Consider the following 20,420-nt stretch of genomic DNA (forward strand, 5'->3'; position numbering starts at 1 on the left):
AAAATATCATTAGCATACCTCATAGAACTAGAGAAAACATTCCTAAAATTCATTTGGAACCAGCAGAGACCTAAAATATCAAAAGCAAATCTGGGCAACAAAGACAAGGCAGGAGGCATCATAATCCCTTACAAAGGCACTGTGATCAAATCAGCAAGGTACTGGCAACACCCCCACCCCCACCCTGGAAAACTCAAAACCAAAAACCAGACATGAGGAGCAATGGAACAGGTTAGAATACACAAACACAATTACAAACACACTCAGCCACCTTATTTTAGACAAAGAGGCCAAACATGTTCACTGAAAGCAAGACAGCCACTTTAATAAATGGTACTGGAAAAAACTGGCTCTCTATATGCTGAAGACTAAAACTAGACCCAAGCCTATCACCATGCACTAAACTAATGTCAAAATAGAAAACAAAATGTATATGTATACTACTAGTAGTTATACTACTAATTTCTCTTAGTTCATTGGAGAGAAAGGTTTGTGCTTTTACTATCTGATCAATTTTTCATGTCTGTATCTTGTAATCTAAGCAACTACTTTGAGGATAATAATTTCAAAGCACTTACCACTATTAATCTCCTATTATCTTGTTTGGAAACTTTGTCAGGTGCCTAGCCATTGGTGTGCAGAGGAGGGGCTGGGCGGATCTGGGGTGCCTGCATCAGCCTCTCTGTGTGTTTGGAGGACTGTGGATAGCTCTGCAAGCAGGGAGGGATCGCAAGTTCCTGAGGCACTGCGGCCTGTGGTGAGTGCTCAGCACACTCTGTCCAAATCTCAGACTGTTCCGGACCCTCCAGGCTTCCGGGTGCAGTGAAGTGGAGTAGTGGGTTTGAGGCCTCTACATCTGCCTCCCCATCCTGGCTGCACTTGGAGAACTGCTGAGCTTCCAACGGGTGGGCGGGTCCACACTATCCCCGGAGCCCAGCCTGTTTCGCTGCCGTGCCTAGCCATCGGTGTGCAGAGGAGGGGCTGGGCGGATCTGGGGTGCCTGCATCGGCCTCTCGGTGTGTTTGGAGGACTGTGGATATCTCTGCAAGCAGGGAGGGATCACAGGTTCCCGAGGCACCGGGGCCTGTGGTGAGTACCCTAACCCGGCTGCGATTGGAGAGCTGTGGAACTTCCAAGGGGCAGGTGGGTGCACAGTGTCCCTGAGGCCCAGCTGGTCTGGAACTGTGGAGTTCTGAGCAGGCAGAGGAGGGCCATTGGTTCTGCAGGCCCAGTGGCTTGGGGTAGCGTGGTGCCAGAGTCTCAGTAGCTGCAAACATAGAAGGAGATTTCCAACAGATCCTGAGGAAGCTTTCAAATAACACTTGAAACACAGAAATATAGGAAAATGACAAAACGAAAGACCAAATTACAACCTCAAACCTCCAGCCCATCTCAAGAAACCCTAGGAGTAATGTATATAGAAGAAAATATATGCCATCCGCCTCAAATATTGGACACAATAGCTACTGAAATTGACAAGCAACTCCAGGAAGCTTTAAAGAAATTCAAACTCGAAATAATCTCCCAGATAAAAGAAGAAATGATAAAAGAAATGAAAGAGATTCTGAATATATCTAAAGAAAACACAGATAAAAAATTGGAGGAAGTAAACAAAAAGATAGAATCCCTAGACGAGCAATATAAGAAACAAACAGAATACATAATGCAGATGCACAGAGATATACAGGAAATAAAAAACTCCACTGAAAGTTGTAAAAACCACCTTAATGAAAGTGAAGATAGAATTTCAGACCTTGAAGACAGGATTGCAGCTAGTGAACAGGAAAGGAAAGATCTTTTAAAAATAACAAGGAATCAGGAAACAACAATTCAACAACTGCAAGATGATGCAAAGAAGAATAACATAAGAATGATAGGGATTAATGAAAAAGAAGGAGACAACATAAAGGATGTCAAGAGGATATTTAGAGAAGTAATAGCTAAAAATTTCCCAAGCATGAGATCAGAAACTGACATCAGGATCAGTGAAGCATATAGAACAGCAAATAGTCATAACCAAAATAAAACTACACCCAGACATATAATAATCACCATCCCAGAAATCCAACACAAGAATAGATTATTAAAAGCTGTCAGAGAGAAAAGACAGATCACTTATAAAGCAAAACCTATCAGAATCACAGCAGACTTCTCATCACAAACAATAAAGTCAAGAAGAGCATGGAGTGAAGTATTCCAGATCCTAAAGCAAAATGATTTCCAACCAAGACTGATATATCCTGCAAAACTATCATTCAAAATTGAGGGTGAACTACGATATTTCCATGACAAAGAACAACTGAAGAACTTCATGAACACCAAACCAACCCTGCAAAAAATATTGAAAGACAGTTTAGATACACAAAGGAAAAAACCACTAAGCAAAGCAAATAATTAAACAGAACAGAAAGATAAAGATGCAACAGCAGAGAGATAACATTCCTACAATTAACCAGCATTTAACAGTAATAACCATTAATGTAAATGGTCTCAATGCACCAATCAAAAGAAACAGACTAGCAGAATGGATCAAGAAACAAAATCCAACCATATGCTGTTTACAGGAAACCCATCTAACCCAGAAGGATACTCACAGACTGAAAGTCACAGGATGGAAAACAATTATTCATGCAGCAGGAATGCAAAAAAAGGCAGGAGTAGCCATTCTGTTTGCAGACAACATGAACTTTAAACCAACAATGACCATAAAGGACAAAGAAGGTCACTACATACTCGTAAGGGGAAAACTCCAAGAGGAAGAGATAACTATCTTAAATATATACGCACCAAACTCCAGAGCACCCAGTTATATAAAACAATTATTAACAGAAATGAAAACTCAAATTATCAGTAACACAATTGTAACAGGAGACCTTAATATACCATTGACACCAAGGGACAGATCAACGAGACAGAAAATGAGCAAAGAAATAACAGAACTGAATCACACCTGTGAACAAATGCGTTTGATAGACATATACAGAATGTTCCACCCAACAACATCAGAATACACATTCTTCTCAGCAGTACATGGATCATTCTCTAAAATAGACCATATATTAGCTCACAGAACATATTTAAGCAAATGCAAAAGAGTTGAAATCATCCCTTGCATGTTATCAGATCATAGCGCTCTGAAATTAGAAATTAATGATAAAAGATACTGCAAAAATCCCGCAAACACATGGAAACTGAATAACACACTCTTGAGTAATCACTGGGTCACAGAAGAAATTAAACATTACCTAAAAGAAAATGAAAATGTAGATACAACTTACTGGAATCTGTGGGATGCAATGAAAGCCGTCCTGAGAGGAAAATTTATTGCACTGAGTTCCCACATCAGGAAAACAGAACGAATACAAATAAATAACTAGATGCTACACCTCAAACAGCTAGAAAAAGAAGAGCAAGTCAAGCCCAAAGCCAAAATAAGAGAGGAAATTATAAAAATCAGAGCACAAATCAATGCAATAGAGACTAAGAAAGCAATCCAAAAAATCAATGAATCAAAGAGTTGGTTCTTTGAAAGAATAAATAAAATCAATAAGCCCCTAGCCAACCTTATTAAAAAAAGGGAAGAAAAAGCTCAAATTCATGCAATAAGAAATGAAAAAGGTGAAATCACTACAGACCCAATAGAAATACAGAAGATCATCAACACCTATTTCGAAAACCTCTACTCTCAAAAGTTTGATAACACAGAAGAAATAGACAGATTCTTAGAGGCATATGAAGTACCAAAGCTAGATCAAGAGGATGTAAAACTGTTGAATAACCCAATCTCTGTTAATGAAATTGAAAATGTAATTAAGTCCTTACCCACCAAGAAGAGCCCAGGCCCAGATGGATTCACTGCAGAATTCTACAAGAAATACAAAGAAGACCTAATGCCGACACTCCTCAAACTATTCAATGAAATTGAAAGGGAAGCAATCCTTCCTAAGTCATTCCTGGAAGCAAATATTACTCTAGTACCAAAACCTGAGAAAGACCCAACTAAAAAAGAGAATTATAGACCGATCTCCCTAATGAACACAGATGCAAAGATCCTCAATAAAATATTGGCAAATAGGATGCAGAAAATCATCAAGAAGATTATACACCATGACCCAGTGGGATTCATCCCAAGAATGCAAGGATGGTTCAACATACATAAATGAATAAATGTAATCCACCATATCAATAAAGCCAAAAATAAGAATCACATGATCATTTCTATAGATGCAGAAAAAGCTTTTGATAAGGTCCAACATTTATTCATGATAAGAACTTTACAGAAAATTGGAATAGATGGTCTTTACCTCAATATAATAAAGGCCATTTATGACAAACCAACAGCCAGCACCATACTAAATGGCCAAAAATTGAAAGCCTTTACTTTAAAATCAGGCACAAGACAAGGATGTCCTTTATCACCACTCCTATTTAATATAGTACTGGAAGTACTAGCCAGAGCAATTAGGCAAGAAAGAGAAATAAAAGGGGTAAAGATAGGAAAAGAAGAAGTTAAATTATCATTGTTTGCAGATGACATGATACTCTACATAGAAGACCCCCTAAACTCCATTGAAAGACTCTTAGATACAATAAATAAATTCAGTAATGTGGCTGGATACAAAATCAGTACTCAGAAATCAATAGCATTCCTATACACGAACAACAAAATCACAGAGAGGGAAATAAAAGAAAATGGACTATTCACATTAGCAAGCAAAAAAATGAAATATTTAGGAATTACTCTTACAAAAGAAGTGAAAGACTTATACAGTGAAAATTATAATACACCGAAAAAGGAAATTGAGGATGATCTCAGAAAATGGAAAGACATCCCATGCTCATGTATAGGAAGAACAAACATTGTGAAGATGGCCATTCTCCCAAAACTGTTATACAGATTCAATGCAATCCCAATAGAAATACCATCAATATACCTTATAGATCTAGAGAAATCACTCCTAAATTTCATCTGGAACCAGAAGAGACCTAGAATCGCAAAGGCAATTCTAAGCAGCAAAGACAAAGCAGGAGGCATCATAATCCCTGACTTGAAGTTATACTACAAAGCAACAGTAGTAAAATCAACATGGTATTGGAATCAAAACAGAGCCGAAGATCAATGGAATAGATTAGAAGATACAACCACAACTACAAACACATCAACCACCTTATCTTTGATAAAGGAGCCAAGCAGGTTCATTGGAAGGTTCATTCTCTTTAATAAATGGTGCTGGAAAAACTGGCTCTCCATTTGCCGAAAACTAAAGCTAGACCCATGTCTATCACCATGTACTAAATTAAAATCTAAATGGGTCAAAGATCTGAATATTAAAACAGAAACACTAAATCTATTGGAAGACAAATTGGGTAGAAACCTTGGAGACATAGAAGTAGGTAGAGAATTCATGAACAGGACTCAAACCACACAGGAAATACTTCCCAGAATCAATAACTGGGACCACTTCTTATTAAAAAGTTTCTGCATGTCAAAAGAAATCTCCAGCATAGTGAAAAGAAAACCCACAAACTGGGAAAAAGATTTTAGTGAACTCTCTCTCACACAAGGGACTCTTGTCTAAAACATATAAAGAATTAAAAAAACTCAGACCCCCAAAATTCAAAGATCCAATCCAAAAATGGGCATCTGAGATGAATACGCACTTCTCAGATGAAGAAATGCAAATGGCAAATAAATACATGAAAAAGTGTTCATCATCATTGATCACTAGAGAAATGCAAATTAAAACCACACTGAGATACCATCTCACTCCTGAAAGAATGGCCAGGATCAAGAAAACCAACAACAACAAATGCTGGAGAGGCTGTGGGGAAAAAGGAACTCTCCTGCACTGTTGGTGGGAGTGTAGACTGGTACAGCCTTTGTGGAGGTCTGTCTGGAGATTTCTCAAAAAGTTGGGATTGGAAATCCCATTTATTCCAGCTATTCCACTTCTAGGCATATTCCCAGAAGAACTGAAAGCATCATACCACAGTGATATATGTGCACCTATGTTTATCGCAGCACAATTTGTAATCACCAGATCTTGGAAACAACCCAAGTGTCCATCAACTGAGGAATGGATAAAAAAGTTGTGGTATTTCTATACAATGGAGTATTATTCAGCTATAAAGAAGGACCACACTGAGATATTTATCAATAAGTGGGCGCAGCTTGAGACCATACTCATAAGTGAAATAAATCAATCTCGCATATGTGAATACCGAATAGTTTCCCTAATGTAAGTAATGATTCAAATATATAAAAATATGTGGTAATCATGATTCCCCATTATGTGGCCTTGAAGCCTTATAACGTTTTCACTTACTAATTGGAAAGGCTTTGTTCTGGGCTTCTTGATATGGAAATATTTGAAGGTATAGTATATGTAGTTTTATCCAAATATTTCAAGGAAAAAGACAGACACTATGGTAACTACTATTAAGTCGGGTTATTTGGTGGTGAAGCACTAGTTTGCTGAAACAGTCATGCTTTGACCTGTATTGTTATATTGTTATGTCCTGTTTTATCTCACTCTCTCCCTTATTCTTTAAAAAAATTATTTAGTTATTTCTTATGTTTGTTTTAATTAAGGGGGAAAATTAAAAAACTTAGCAGGATATATAATAGTAACTCTTTTTGATTTCCTATAAACTTGTTTTGAAGTCCTGTAATACTCCCACGATCTTGTTTTGACTGATTAGACTCTGTTCCATTCCGTATGATAGTATCAAGTTTGAGGGTATAGGCAACTACTTTGAAGGCAATAAGATTCACTAAGATGCCCATTCTGGTTTGACATATGTCTCCTTTGGAAGTCCTGTAATGTTTACAATGCCTAAGTTTTATTGGTCTAGTTCTCTACTGTTTTGTCCAACTTTATAATATCTAATGAGATAGACAATTCTTTTTAAGGAAACAAGAGACATCATTGATAACCATTGTTGATAACCTTGTACTCTGTTTTACATCATGAGCTATGTCTATCCTTGGTTTTGACTGACAGCTTTGTTTTGCCATATTTGACTTTATTCTCTCCCTCCCAAAAAAGTAATAAGAACTAAGGCATAATAAAATCCAAAATGTGTAAATTTTGTTGTAAAAAAGAGAGGGGAAAAAAAAGAGCTCTAACGGATATAACAGCAAGTGTGTTTAGGAGTGTTAAATAGCAGACTATATTAATGTTTTTGGATCATTGAACACAGCTGTTTGCAGTCTCTCTGTTTGAATATCCACTTTGTAATCTTTGATACTGTGATTTGAGCAACTATTTCTAAGATGATAATATGTAATCTATTAACAGGTGATTTCTTACTGTTTTTTTTTTTTTATTTTTTTGTAGTTCTGTATTACGTGTACCCTTACACTGCTTTGTGTTGTTTTGTGTTTTTCTCTTTTTCCTTTTAAATAAAATTTTAAAAAAAGAAACTTTGTCATTGTTTTTCTGTTTTTTCTCTTTAAAATGAAAATAAATAAATAAAAAAGAAATATCTGTGGAAAGATAAAATAGGTAAAACTCTTGAAGACACAGGCATAGGCAAGGGCTTTCTGAATAGGACAACAGTTGTACAAGAAATAACATCAAGAATCTCCCTAATGAATGTAGATGTGAAAGTCCTCAATAAGATACAATCAAACAAAATTCAGCAATTCTGTTTGTTTGTATCAATCAATCAATAATTTGATATAATCAATAAGATTATATATCAAATTAAAAAGTTTCTACACTTCCAAAGAAACAACCAAAGAAGCAAAGAGAAAATCTACAGAATGAGAAAAATGGTCAGTTGAAATATACATAAACTTCTCTAAAGAAGAAGTACAAATGACCAATACTTACATTAAAAAAGTTCAGTGTCTTTGGCTTTAGAAAGATATAAATCAAAATAATATTAAGATTCTATCTTAGGGGAGAACATGGCAGATAGATAGCAGCAGCTACGGAGGCTCTCTGAGATACCCCACTTAAAATCCAGGAATGATGCGGGGCGAGAAGTCCTAAGCAAGGGGAGATATACCCTGCTGACCCAGGAATGAACTAAACTCAGAGAAACCAACTGGAAACGCAATCCTGGTGCTAAAACAGGAACAGATAAAGTCTCAGCATGGAAGCTGGAGCCCGCTCCACTGGAAGTCGAGATTTGAATTTCCTGCAGCCACTGCTGCGTCCCAATCGGCACGGCAAGGAGAGAGGCGAGGAAAGCTCTGAGAGTGGGAAGCAGCGAATGGAGTTAGGAGCGGGACTGGCCAGGAGCCCTGCATCGACCTGTAGTGAGTGAGGGGATTGGGGACCCTTCCATAGAGTAGGAGGCTTCAGCAAAGGACATACTGGGACCAGGCAGACTAGCCGGAACAGGACACTGCAGTGTCCTTAGTCGCATATTCCCCTCTCAAGTGGGATTGGTGTGTGTGGGGGTGCCTGGCCTGGGTGACACCACTGACTTAAAACCCAGTAGGCTAGCCCAAACCAGGTCCCAGTGCTGCAGGTGCACCCTAGCAGTGAAGCCTTTGGTAGGTTGACCTAGAGGGGTGGGCCCAGCATAGGCTGCCCAGGTCTGTGTCTCCCAAGTACACTGCAGTGGGTGGGAACACCTAGCCAGCACAATTCAAACAAACTGTAACCAACAAAGAAACTTGGCCTCCTATATACACTTGTATGGAAGGAACAAAAAATATGGGAAGAGGGAGCAACATGAAAGGATTCTTGGGCCCCAATCCTGAGAAACATGCAATATCAGACATGGCACCAATAGCCATAAAGTGCTATCTCCAGAGCCTCATAGATGAGTTCAAAAATGAAGTTATTAATGACCTAAAGCAAGAAATAAGTAGAATAGTTAGAGAAATGCTAAGCACCACCCAAGAAAAAACAGATGGTAGAATGGAAGAACAGAAAAAAAGTGGAGAATTGTTTGATGGAGAAAATAGAGAAAACATAGAATACATGAAGCAGGTTCAAAGAGATTACCAGGAAACTAAAAACTTTATTGAAAGCTGGCGTAACAGCTTGAAAGAAACTAAGGATAGATTATCTGAACTGGAGGGCAGATTTGTAATGTGGGAGAATGAAATGAAAAACTTCTTAAAAATAAAGAAACAAACAGCAATAATACAAAGACTAGAAGATGATAAGAGGATCTATAACTTAAGAATTAAGAACATAAAAGAAGAAGTAGGGACACAAACAAATGAACTATAAAAGCTACTCACAGAAATAATCCAGGAGAATTTTCCTAATTTAGCAAAAGGTAAAGATACTCAATTGTATGAAGCATACAGGACCCCAGCCACCTGCAACCCAAACAGAGCTACACCCAGGCATATAATAATCAAAATTCCAGAAATCCAATATAAGAACAAAATATTAAAATCTGTCAGAGACAAGAAACAGATCACTTTCAAGGGAACACCCATCAGAATTACGGCAGACTTCTCTGCACAAACCATCAAATCATGAAGAGTGTGGGGGGAAATAATTCAAACTTTGAAAGATAATAACCTCCAGCCAAGATTGATATATCCTGCACAACTGTCCCTGGAAATTGATGGAAAAACAAAGTGCTTCCAGGATAAAGAGGAACTAGGGAGAATTTGCAACCACCAATTCAACTCTACAGAGAATACTGCAGAATGTTCTAAAAAAGGAAAATACCAAAATTCCAGAAATAGTGGCAGAGAGGCCACAATGAATGGAGCAGAAAGTGAAATGAAGAAGACAAACTGACAACAAAGGACAGAAAAAGAGCTCAACAGAAATGAGGCAGAGAACACTGGATCATAGGAACAGCTATTTTGGAGAAAACAAGACATCATAATAGCTAGTGCTGATTTAGTATTGTCTTGTTTTGGAGTCCCATCAAGCTTTTATTCTTCTGTCTCCATTGGTCTTAACAGGTTGTATTTTATTGGATGTTGTTATATGTGATAATATAAGGAAAAACTTTTATAGACGAGGAGATTATACAGAAACCATTGTTCATTTTCTGTTAGTTGGTTCTAAATACCCTGTAATAATGTCATTCTCTTGAATGGTTTTACCTTGTCTGGATATGTTTGATGCTACAGTATACGAAGTTATACTCAAAGATTTCAAGGAAAGAGACACTATGGTAACTATTTTTATGTCAGGATATCTTGTGGTGAAACACTATTTTGCTTAAATGGTTATGTTTTGACCTGCGCTGTTCTGTTGTTATACCCTCTTTTATCTCAAATTCCTTTTTTTAAATTATTGACTTTTTTTTTATCTTTTTAATTAAGGGAAAAATAAATAAAAAATAGCAGGATACATTATAGTAACCTACTTTGATTTCCTATTAACTTGATTTGAAACCCTGTATTGCTCTCACCATCTTGTTTTGACTGATTTTTCCCTATTCTGCTTAGCTTGATAGTACTAAGTTTGAAAGTATAGGCAACACCTCTGAAGGCAATAAGATTCATTATGACACCCATTCTGGATGACTATTATCTTCTTTTAAAGTCCTGTAATGTCGCCAATGTTTTGGTTTTATTCTTTACTATTTTGTTCAACTTTATTATAACTGATGATATAGGCAATTCTTAGATAGCAAGAGGCAGTATGGTAACCATTGTTGATCACCTTGTATTTTGTTTTTACATTATCTATTATGTCCATCCTTTTGATTTGACTGACTCTGTTCTGATATGTCTCATTTGGTTTTACTCTCTTCAAAAAAAGTTATAAGAACTGTGGGAGTAATAAAACCCAAAATATGTAATTGTCATTGTACAAAAGAAAAGAAAAGAAAGTGCTCTAAAGGTTATAACTGCATATATGTTTAAGGGTATAAGATAGATAACCATATTACTGAGTTTTGTTGGATCATTGAACAAGAATGTTTGCAGTCTCACTGTTTGAAAGTCCACTTTATATGCTTTAATTTTGTAACTTGAACAACTATTTCTAAAATTAGAATATGTAATCTATTAACTAGTGATTTCTTACTGTTTATTTTTTAAATTTTGTGTTACTTGTACCTTTTTTGGTTTTTTTTTTCTTTTTCTCCTTAAATAAAATTTAAAAAAAAATTCCATCTTACTCCAGAAAGACTGGCTAGCATGAAGAACTCAAAACAGACACTGTGGGGAAAAGAGAACACTTCTACATTGTTGGTGGGGCTGTAAATTAGTACACCCACTGTGGAAATCACTATGGATATTTCTCAAAAAATTAAAAATAGCACTCCCATATGGCACACTACACCTCTCCCTGATATATAGTCAAGAAAATGTACACTAGCATATTACAGGGATACTGCATATTCAAGTTCATTTCGGTACAATTCACAATAGCCAAGATATGGAACCAGCCTAGTGCCCATCAACAGACTAATGAATAAAGAAAACGTGGTATATATACACAATGAAGCATTCTTTAGTCACAATGAAAGACAAAATTATGTCATTTGGCCCGGAGTGTGGTACATCTCTTGTCCCAGCACTCCGAAGGCTGAGGCAGGAGGATTGCCGCATATTTGGGATATGTAGTGAGTTCAAGTCTAGCCTGACCTACCCTAGTGGGATTCTGTCTCAACAAAACAAAACAAAACAAAACTTATGTCATTTGCAGGAAATGGATGGAACTGGAGACCAATATGTTAGGCAAAATAAGCCAGACTCAGAAAGGTAAGTATTGCACATCTTCCCTAATACTTAGAATTTACAACAGATGGCATGGAAGTAGAATGGTGACCGCTATTAGATGAGAGGAAAAGAGGAGGGGAGGGTGAAGGGCTTGTAAGCAAGGGCACTAGAGGAGATGGATAAAAGGGCCACTAATAAAACATTAAGAGCTTACACTGTTGACAGGAATTTGTTGAGCTGAAAATAAGTCCACTTCACTTTGTTAAATGAACAGCTGGCTATATAACAGTATATATGAAACTTGTCAGTTTTTACTTTTTTTTTTCTTTTTGGTACAGGGGATCGAACTCACAACCTCACACTTGCTAGGAAGGTGCTTATGCAGCTGAGCTAAATCCCCAGGCCCCAGTTTTTACTTTAGAAATGCATTAATTTATAGAGGTATCAAGAAATCATCTAAACTGCTGTCCATTTAATTGTTTTAATCCATTTCAGAGAGTGAGATACTGAGTATATTTTTCCTTTTTAAAAAAATTTTGTCTTTTTGAGACAGGGTCTTGCTATGCAGTTCAGGCTGGCCTTGAGCTCACTTTGTAGCCCAGGCTGATCCCTACCTCAGCCTCCTGACTGCTGAGATTTACAGGTGTGCACCACCATGCCCAGCATAGTTTTCCTTTTGTTTAAGAGTAATTTTTAACTCGTGCCATTATGTGAGGTGACAGATATGTTAATTAGCTTGGCCACAGTAATTAGTAACTATTTCACAATACCTATGTATCTTTGGTTTCTTTGTTTTTTGCGACAGGTTCTCATTATGCAGTCCAAGCTCTCTTTGAAGAACTCACAGCCATCCTCTTGTCTCAACTTCCCAAGTGCTGGGATTACAGGTGTGAACCACCACATCTGGACACATGTATCTTAATACATGATGTTTTATATCTTAAATATGTGATTTTACTTGTTAATTATGCTCAATTTAAAAAGAAGTTTGAAAGTATGCGAATGCGTGTGCGTGTGTATGTGCGCATGTCTGTGTAAGTATTCATGTGGCATTGGGAACTGAACTCAGAGCCTTATTACACTGAGCCTCCTCTCTAGCCCTTTTTTATTATTTTGAGACATGTTTTTTCTAGATTGCCCAGGCTGTTCTCAAACTTATGATCCTCTTGCCCCAGCTTCTTCCCAGAGGGCTTGGATTATAGGGCTATTATAACAAATTTGGCTACAAGGAAGAACAAAAAAGGATGTCACATGCAGGAAAATAGATGGAGCTAGAGATCATCAGGTAGGCAAAATAAGCCAAATTCAAAAAAAAATTTGACTATTTTCCCTAAGAAAGATGACACAAAATTTAAAGGGAGATTATTAACAAACAAGAGGATAGAAATATGGGGACGAGTGGAGGGAGATGTAAGGGAAGTGATGGAGTGATAGATATGACTAATATATATGTATAAAAATACCACATTGAAACCCAGTATTTTATAAAATTAACAGGCACTAATAAATACATTTTAAAGTAAAAGAAATTAAAAAGGGCAAAGAACTTGAGTAGGCGTTTTTCCAGAGAAGACGTACCAATGACCATTAAGTTTATGTAAAGTTGCTCAGTCATTTCTCCATAGAGAGATGTAAATGAAAGCCATAGTGAGACACAATTTCACACCAATCACAGTGGTGCTAAAAATAACAAAGGAGAAGAAGTGTTGATGAGAACGTGGAGAAATTAGATTCCTTATAAACTTCCTGTGAGAACACAGAATGATGGTACAGACATTGTGGAAAATAGTTTGCAATTCCTCAAAAAGTTAGGCACAGAATTATTGTGAGACTCAATGTTTCTATTCCTGGCTGTGTACCCAGACAAACTGAAAACAAGTACTCAAACAAATACTTGTATACAATTGTCACAGCAGCACTAGGTATAAGAAGCAAAGGTGGAAAACAATTCCAATACATACTGATCGATAAATGGATAAATAAGATGTAGTGTGTATAGATAATGAAATTATCCAACTGTGTAAAGGAGAGAATTATTAATTCACAATGCAGTGTGAACAAACCTTGGAAATATTATGTTAAGTCATAGAAACCTGACATAAATGGTCATATATTATACAATTTCATTCACATGAAATATCCAGGATAGGTAAACCACGAGGACAGTTAGCAGATTGGTATTTACCAGCAGCTGGGAAGAGGGGGAAATGGGAGGCGACTGTGTAGTAGACAAGGGGTTTTTTGTGTTTGTTTGTTGTTGCTGGTGAAATGTTTTAGCATAACAGAGTTAGTGGTTGTACAACATGATGATTATACCTGATTGTATATTTTGAAAATATTTTATGTTACATGAATTTCATCCAAATAATCTGAGTGTTGATGCCGAAGCTACTGACACTAGATCTGAACTGAGGAACCCAAAACTGAGAGGTACAGAGGGCTACAGGTCACAGTGGGTGTGGACCACCGATTCTGAGAGGTAGAGGCGCAAGTGTCTTTGAGGGTAATACTAATATACAAAATGGCTCTCTGCCTGTGACGAGCAAAAATAAACATTTGAATGTGTTGGTATAAAGTAGGCAATGCTGCTCAGAGGAAAGGGAACCATCAGATGGTAATCTCTTAACCATGAAACCTGTCACATTTTTTACTTGAAAAAAATCTCAAAAGCAGCCAGATGTACTGATTTTACCCACACTGCCAAACACTGCTGTCTCCTGTTCCTCAGAACACTCACATCTGCTTCCTGCAACCTCAGTCACATAATCTGTGTCTGCCTTTCTCTATACCACATTATACAATTACATACACACTTGAGTGACTGTGGAGCTTTGTGTAGTAAGCTAAGGAGCACAGCAAAGTGGCCCTGAGCACAGACTCTGGAGTCCAGCTCCGATTTCCAGCTCTGGTGACACTGCGTTGCTCTTGGACCTCAGAACAGCTTGCATCAGAAGGCAGCTGTGCTAACTACTATACCACCAACCTCTCTGAACCCCTTGCAGCAGGCCTCCACAGACACAATCAAGTGTTTCTCTCTCTGCAGCCCTCCTCCTGCAACTATGTGACTTAAAGCTAGTTACTTAAGTGCTCTGTACTTTCTTTCTTTGTCTGTGAGGATAGGAACAATACTTATTTCAGAGGGCTGTTACAAGAAATATTCATGGAAATTCATAGAGGGACAGGCATTTTGATATGAGGGACAGGGATTTTAACATGGGGATATTCAGAATAATTATAGAGGTCATTCATTCTTGTAAGAAGGTAAAAGTGAGGTAAAAGCTGAAGTCACTATTAATAAAACTTATTTTTTAGCAGTCTGTAACTACCCATATTAAAATAAGTAAATAAAAATAAAATTACATAAATAGTAACCATACTTGGAAGTAAGAAATACATTTAGATTCAATTTGTTGTATTAGAAGATACTATGGATTAGGTTCAAGGACAATGGCTTACATAAAAGTACATCAGGATTTTTTCTAGTAAACACTACAGATATTTGGGGCCAGGGATGTAGTTCAGTGGCATAAGTGCCTGCCTGGCAAGTGCAAGGTCCTGAGTTTGATCCCTGGTACCAAAAAAACCAAACCAAAACAAAACGAAAAACAAAACACTACAGATATTCAATTCAGTTATTTACAAGTGATTTACTGAAAAACAGAATGCATTCTAGATCATCATCTGCACATTAATTTATGGATAGTCCATGAAGAAATATTGACATCAAATTTTCATTTATATGTGTACAGGTATCTATTCTATAAGGAACTCTGAGCAGTTTTTCCAAATAGGCTTTTATATATAAGATCACACTCCAAAAATAAGTTCACCGAATGATTCTCCCACATTGTTTATGTAAATACGGTTCATCCCCCTATAAGAGCTCTGTGTACAAAATGCTTACAAGCAAATCTTTTTTCACATGGCCCACTTAATACGTCTTCTTGTTTGTGTGATTGCTTTCACGTCTTTGATAAGACTTGTGTAGTAAATGCCTTCCCACATTGCTGGCACACGTGAGGATTATCCCTAGTGTGACTACTTTCATGTCTTTTCCAATAACTCTTTGTAGCGAATGCTTTTCCACAATGCTTGTACTAGATTTGAAATTTTCTTGGTGTATATACTCATATTCTGTCTACAAATAATAACCTTGAATTTGGTGTTATAATATGTATGTAAACATATGCATATTTAGAAACATGTAAACATGTATTTTTTAAAAGCTTATTTTTTTACACACAACTTGTTGATTAGTAAATCTTCTGGTTTTTCATGTCCTAACTAGATGTCTGCATATATCTATTTTATTTTTTTACAGAAACATGAACATAAGTTTAAGAGTTTTATTATCAAAGTCTTGTAAAACAACTTCAGAAACTGTATATCAACATGGCACAGACTGTAGCCTACTTTTGTTTTCCAAATGTATTTATGTGAAGTACATAATTTTGCTGTTTTTACTTTCATGTTGGAAGTCAGTACTATGATTTACATAAAATTTTGTTTTCTTAACATTTCATGGTTATATTGTTAAGATTTTTAATCCAGAGCTCATTTTACCACAATTTATAACAATAATAAAAACTATGCTGCTGCAGGGTTCTGTTTGTAACACATCAGATAGACTGTGCCTTATCTAATAAAGGATATTATGAACTGCAAAAAAAAAAAAAAAAAAAAAAAAAACCCAAAAAACAAAAAAAACCTAAACCACAATTCCCTGGTCCCAGGTCAGGAAGGAGCTCTACAATGAATGAAAGATTGCTTCCTCTTTCTGCCTCTTGTATATATTTCTCAAAGTTCTGTTCTCATTCCAGTTTTCTCCTTTGCTTCACTGTCTCTGTGCTGCTGATTCTCAAGTCTTCATCCTTGGTCCAACTCCTAGTCCTAAATTTCCAGCTGCTTTCAGAAAATCTCCTTGTGACTGTCATCAGCCTGATGCCTTCAGTTAGCAAGTCCACACTGAACTCCCCTTCCCCCACGTGGCCGCTTGAGCCCAACTCTGTAGCCTTCTTTGGCTGTCTTGTCTGAAACATGACTGCCTCCCTGCCATATTTCATATCCCCCTTTCCTGCTTGAATGATGTCCTCCTTGTCGTTTATCACTATCCAATATTTGGTTTTACTGATTTATTTATAGTTTATCTTCCCTGCCAAAATGTTAATTCCACAAGAGCAGGAAAATGCCTGCTCTGCTTATGATATAATTCCCAGAACTGCAACAGCCAAGGCTTGGTGAGTGTTTACCGAATGACCTAAGGAGTCCTGCTTTCCTTTGATTCCCAGTGCCAGTTAACATAGTTCTACATTTATGGCATCTCTTGCTTTCTCTTGTGCTGCTGACAGGTTTGTTCAACCGTCATTGAGTCTCAGAATTATTCAAGCGCTGACTACATGCTGGCTTGTTATTTAAATCATCTTAGCTTGCATTCTTCATGCTAAAATGGGGTTATTAATAACATAAGTGGGTAGAATTGTCATATGACCTCTAAGCATGGTACATGTACATCCCTAGCCCAGTAGCTAAAATCAAATAAACATTCAAGAAATGTTAGCTTTTTTTTGGTATCAGAGCTTGAACTCCTAACTTTGCCCTTGCCACACAGATGCTTGTGCTGTTGAGCTATATCCCCAGCTCCACTAGCTTTGTGCTAACTTTCTTGTTTGGTTTCTTCTTGCTGAATGCCATACTTTAGCCTAAAGGACCACTGTGGTTTCCCAAACATGGCATGTAACAGACAGCAGGGAACAAAGTTACATTGGTTAATTCATTTTTCACTGCTCTTTAACCGTTATTGGACTAGATGGCCTCTAATTTGCATCAAAGAAAGGGCAAGCTGGACACCAGTTTTTTTCTTTTTTCACACTTGGCAAAAGATAAGAGGATCATTTCTGGGGTTGCTGTTTGAACCCAGAAATTCCAGTGAGGCTGAATCATAGGCCTTTAATATTTTAGATAAAGATAGTGAGGCCCCAAATGCATACATGCAATTACACAGTAACTTAGTACCTAAGCGGTAGAAGATTCATTTTTTAAATCTTAGTTCTCTTTGCACCACAACATGTCGCTCACAAATCTCAAACGATCATCATTTACAAAAGTTAATTTCCTGTGCCCCTGAGATTATTTCCATTATGGACCCAGTTAAAGTTGTTATTCCTAAGCCATCTCAGACCCTTAGCATTCAAAGTGGAAAGACAGTGGCAGTATACAGGCATCACAGCAAACCCCTCTCTGCGTCTTAGCAGACAATCTGTTCATCAGTCGACTCTAAGTGATTTAGAATAAGCAATCTGCACAAAAGCAAGACAATCACTCAGTGACTACAGCTTTTGCATGGGGATTTACCTGAGCCAAAGCAGAAAAGAAGTGGAAGAGCTTGGATCAGCCAAAACATGCTCTGGGAGGTGTAGACTGGAGCTGGAGAGCTTGAGGTAGTCAACATTGCTATGTGCTGTCAGTTGAAAAATCTTATTTCCCCTTCTCAGAGAGGAGGCATAAAACTTCCTCCCACACTAAAGATCTGGGTACTAACTTTCAGTTTCATTAACAAATTGATCATAAACATACTTTGCATAATTTTATTTTTTCAAGAATTTAAAAGACTTACAGCCAGGTGTAGAGGCTGAGACAAGAGGACTGCTGTGAGTTTGAGGCCAGCCTGGGCTTCAAAGTGAGCAAGACCAGTACGAACTGCATAGTGATCCTGTCTCAAAAACAAAAACAAAAACAAAAACAAAAAAAACAAAAAACCAACCAACCAAACAAACAAACAAACAAAAAAAAAAAAACCCAAACCCCAAAAGAACAAAAAATCCAAAAACAAACAAAAAATTTATAGTGTAATTTCATATGTACATTTGAGAAAGTGCATAATCTGCTGTTAGTGGAGATCTCTGTGTATATCTCTGTTAGATGTATCTTTGTGTTAGTATTTTTTAAGTATTCTACTTCTGCTTTTCTTTAGTTTTGTCTTTTCCTTTCATCATATTTAACATGGCTTTGACATCTTTGTCCAATAAGTTAAATGCCTGAGCCTTCTTACAGACTCTGTCAATGTATTTTGTGTATGCTCTGTGTGTGTGTGTTTTTGTGTGTGTGTGTGTGTGTGTGTGTGTGTGTGTGTGTGTGCATGGAATTAGAATATTTTTCAAGCGATGTTTTTTTTTGGGGGGGGGATACTTCCTGCCTTTGTGAACAGGTTTGCACTGGAGCTGTTCTTCACCAGGTAGCTTGGGTATCCCTGAGTCTAGGAATCAGGCTACTATGGTTTGCATGTAGTTTGAGGGTATCACCCAAAAGTTCATACACTGGAAGCTCTATTGACTGGGTAAGAGATGATGGTGGCTTTAGATAGAGTACTGTAGCTTTTCTTGTGACACAAGAAAAGTAGTTGAATTGTGGAAATGTTTGTGAAGTATATTACTGGATTTCAGGCCATCTTCTGTTTCAGTGATTCAGTAAGAAGAATCACAGGCTTGGCATATTAGCATATTGGTGACCATAACTAATTGCAGCAAATGGACATAAAGCAAACCAGGAAAGGGAAAAGGATACATAGGATAAAGTCCAGAGGAAACTAGATGCAAGCTGTCACGAGTCCTCTCTTAGTGGACTCACATGAGTGTGCTTAATCCCTTCCAGAGCTTATTCTCAGTCATATAAGCATCCTCTGTCTGGCATGTACCAAAATTCTACCTTCAGAGAGAGAAAGCAGATAGTCAGCATAAACCAAATTGCATGGTTCATGCACAGCGTAAATTACTCTTATCAGGGCATAGTGGAACAAAGTTCAAGTTCTGAGGTATTAGCCAAGTAAGGACCAACCATCTAAGCATGCCTTTCAAAAGATAGCAGTCTTAAGCCTACGTTAACTCTAACATTTTCTAAGAAATAATGTACTTTCTGCACAGGATATAAAATTGACATTTTTCTACAGCATTTCCAACTCAAGGTTTTATAGAATCAATCAAGTAAGGTATAGTCTAAGAAGTAAATGTGGTCAAAGGATTGCCACATTCTGGGCAATGTGGTGAAAGGCTGCAAAAACTGTTGCTTTGGCTGGGGATTTAGCTCAGCGGCATAAGCGCCTGCCTTGCAAAAACTGTTGCTTCTTCCATAATTAATCACAATATTATATATGGAGCACTCCCTTGGTAGTTGCAGAGGGCCAGGCACTGTGAGTGAAAATGGCGAGAAAAACCAGACACGTTTGCCTTCTGGTACAGCTCACAGTCTAGTGGAGAGAAAGAGATATTAGTGAAATAATCACAGAAACACTTAAAGACAAGATTTGAAAACTGCCATGAAGGAAAAATATGTAGTACAAAGAGAGCAAACTAGGGGTGTTGGCTGTGGTCTGAACAGGAAAGACTTTCTCAAGGAGGAATGTTGGAGTGAATATTATTTTGGTGAAATCGTGTATTGGGAGTGGTGAAGATAAGAGGGGCAGAGGAGCAATCCCAGGGCAAACGTAAGATTAAATGAAGTGGAGTGTGCTAAACCTCGGAGGGCTTTAGAAGAATGCCACCAATCTTTTCAAATCTCCTCAAGGGGTTGCTGTATTGGCTTAGGGAATGTTTATACAAGAGTTCTAAAATTATTTGAGGGTAGCCATGAATTTCATCTGCACAAAAAGAGGATGCAGAGATGTAGCTGCAGAACTGGAAGATAAAGCACGTCTGGAGAGTAGCTAAGAACAGAGGATTTGGGCCTTTTCTAAGAAGACAGTAGAGGCTGGGGATTTAGCTCAGCGACATAAGCGTCTGCCTTCCAAGCAGGCAGTCGTGAGTTCGATCCTGGTACCAGTAAA

At 37.5% G+C, this 20,420-nt stretch overlaps 1 protein-coding gene across 6 annotated transcripts in view; it reads right to left on the reverse strand.

Moving 5' to 3' along the window:
- Positions 1-18,108, reverse strand: part of Slamf6 (SLAM family member 6) — a 44,931-nt gene extending 26,823 nt beyond the window's left edge. For 5 of the 6 annotated variants that reach the window (XR_010048812.1, XM_063253521.1, XM_063253520.1 and 2 more), the window contains exon 1: positions 17,957-18,108. Coding sequence is in view for 4 of the 6 variants with exons in the window: in XM_063253521.1 (XP_063109591.1) it covers positions 17,957-18,053 (97 nt within the window). In the remaining 2 variants the exon portion in view is untranslated. Of the gene's footprint in view, positions 1-578; positions 1,268-17,956 lie in introns of all 6 variants that reach the window. The other variant, XM_063253522.1, reaches the window with a different exon arrangement.
- Between the last annotated feature and the right edge of the window lie 2,312 nt (positions 18,109-20,420).

The sequence above is a fragment of the Cavia porcellus genome, unplaced genomic scaffold (assembly GCF_034190915.1).
Source record: "Cavia porcellus strain 051 isolate PalLab524CR breed Dunkin Hartley unplaced genomic scaffold, mCavPor4.1 scaffold_7, whole genome shotgun sequence".
In the NCBI taxonomy this organism is placed as follows: domain Eukaryota; kingdom Metazoa; phylum Chordata; class Mammalia; order Rodentia; family Caviidae; genus Cavia; species Cavia porcellus.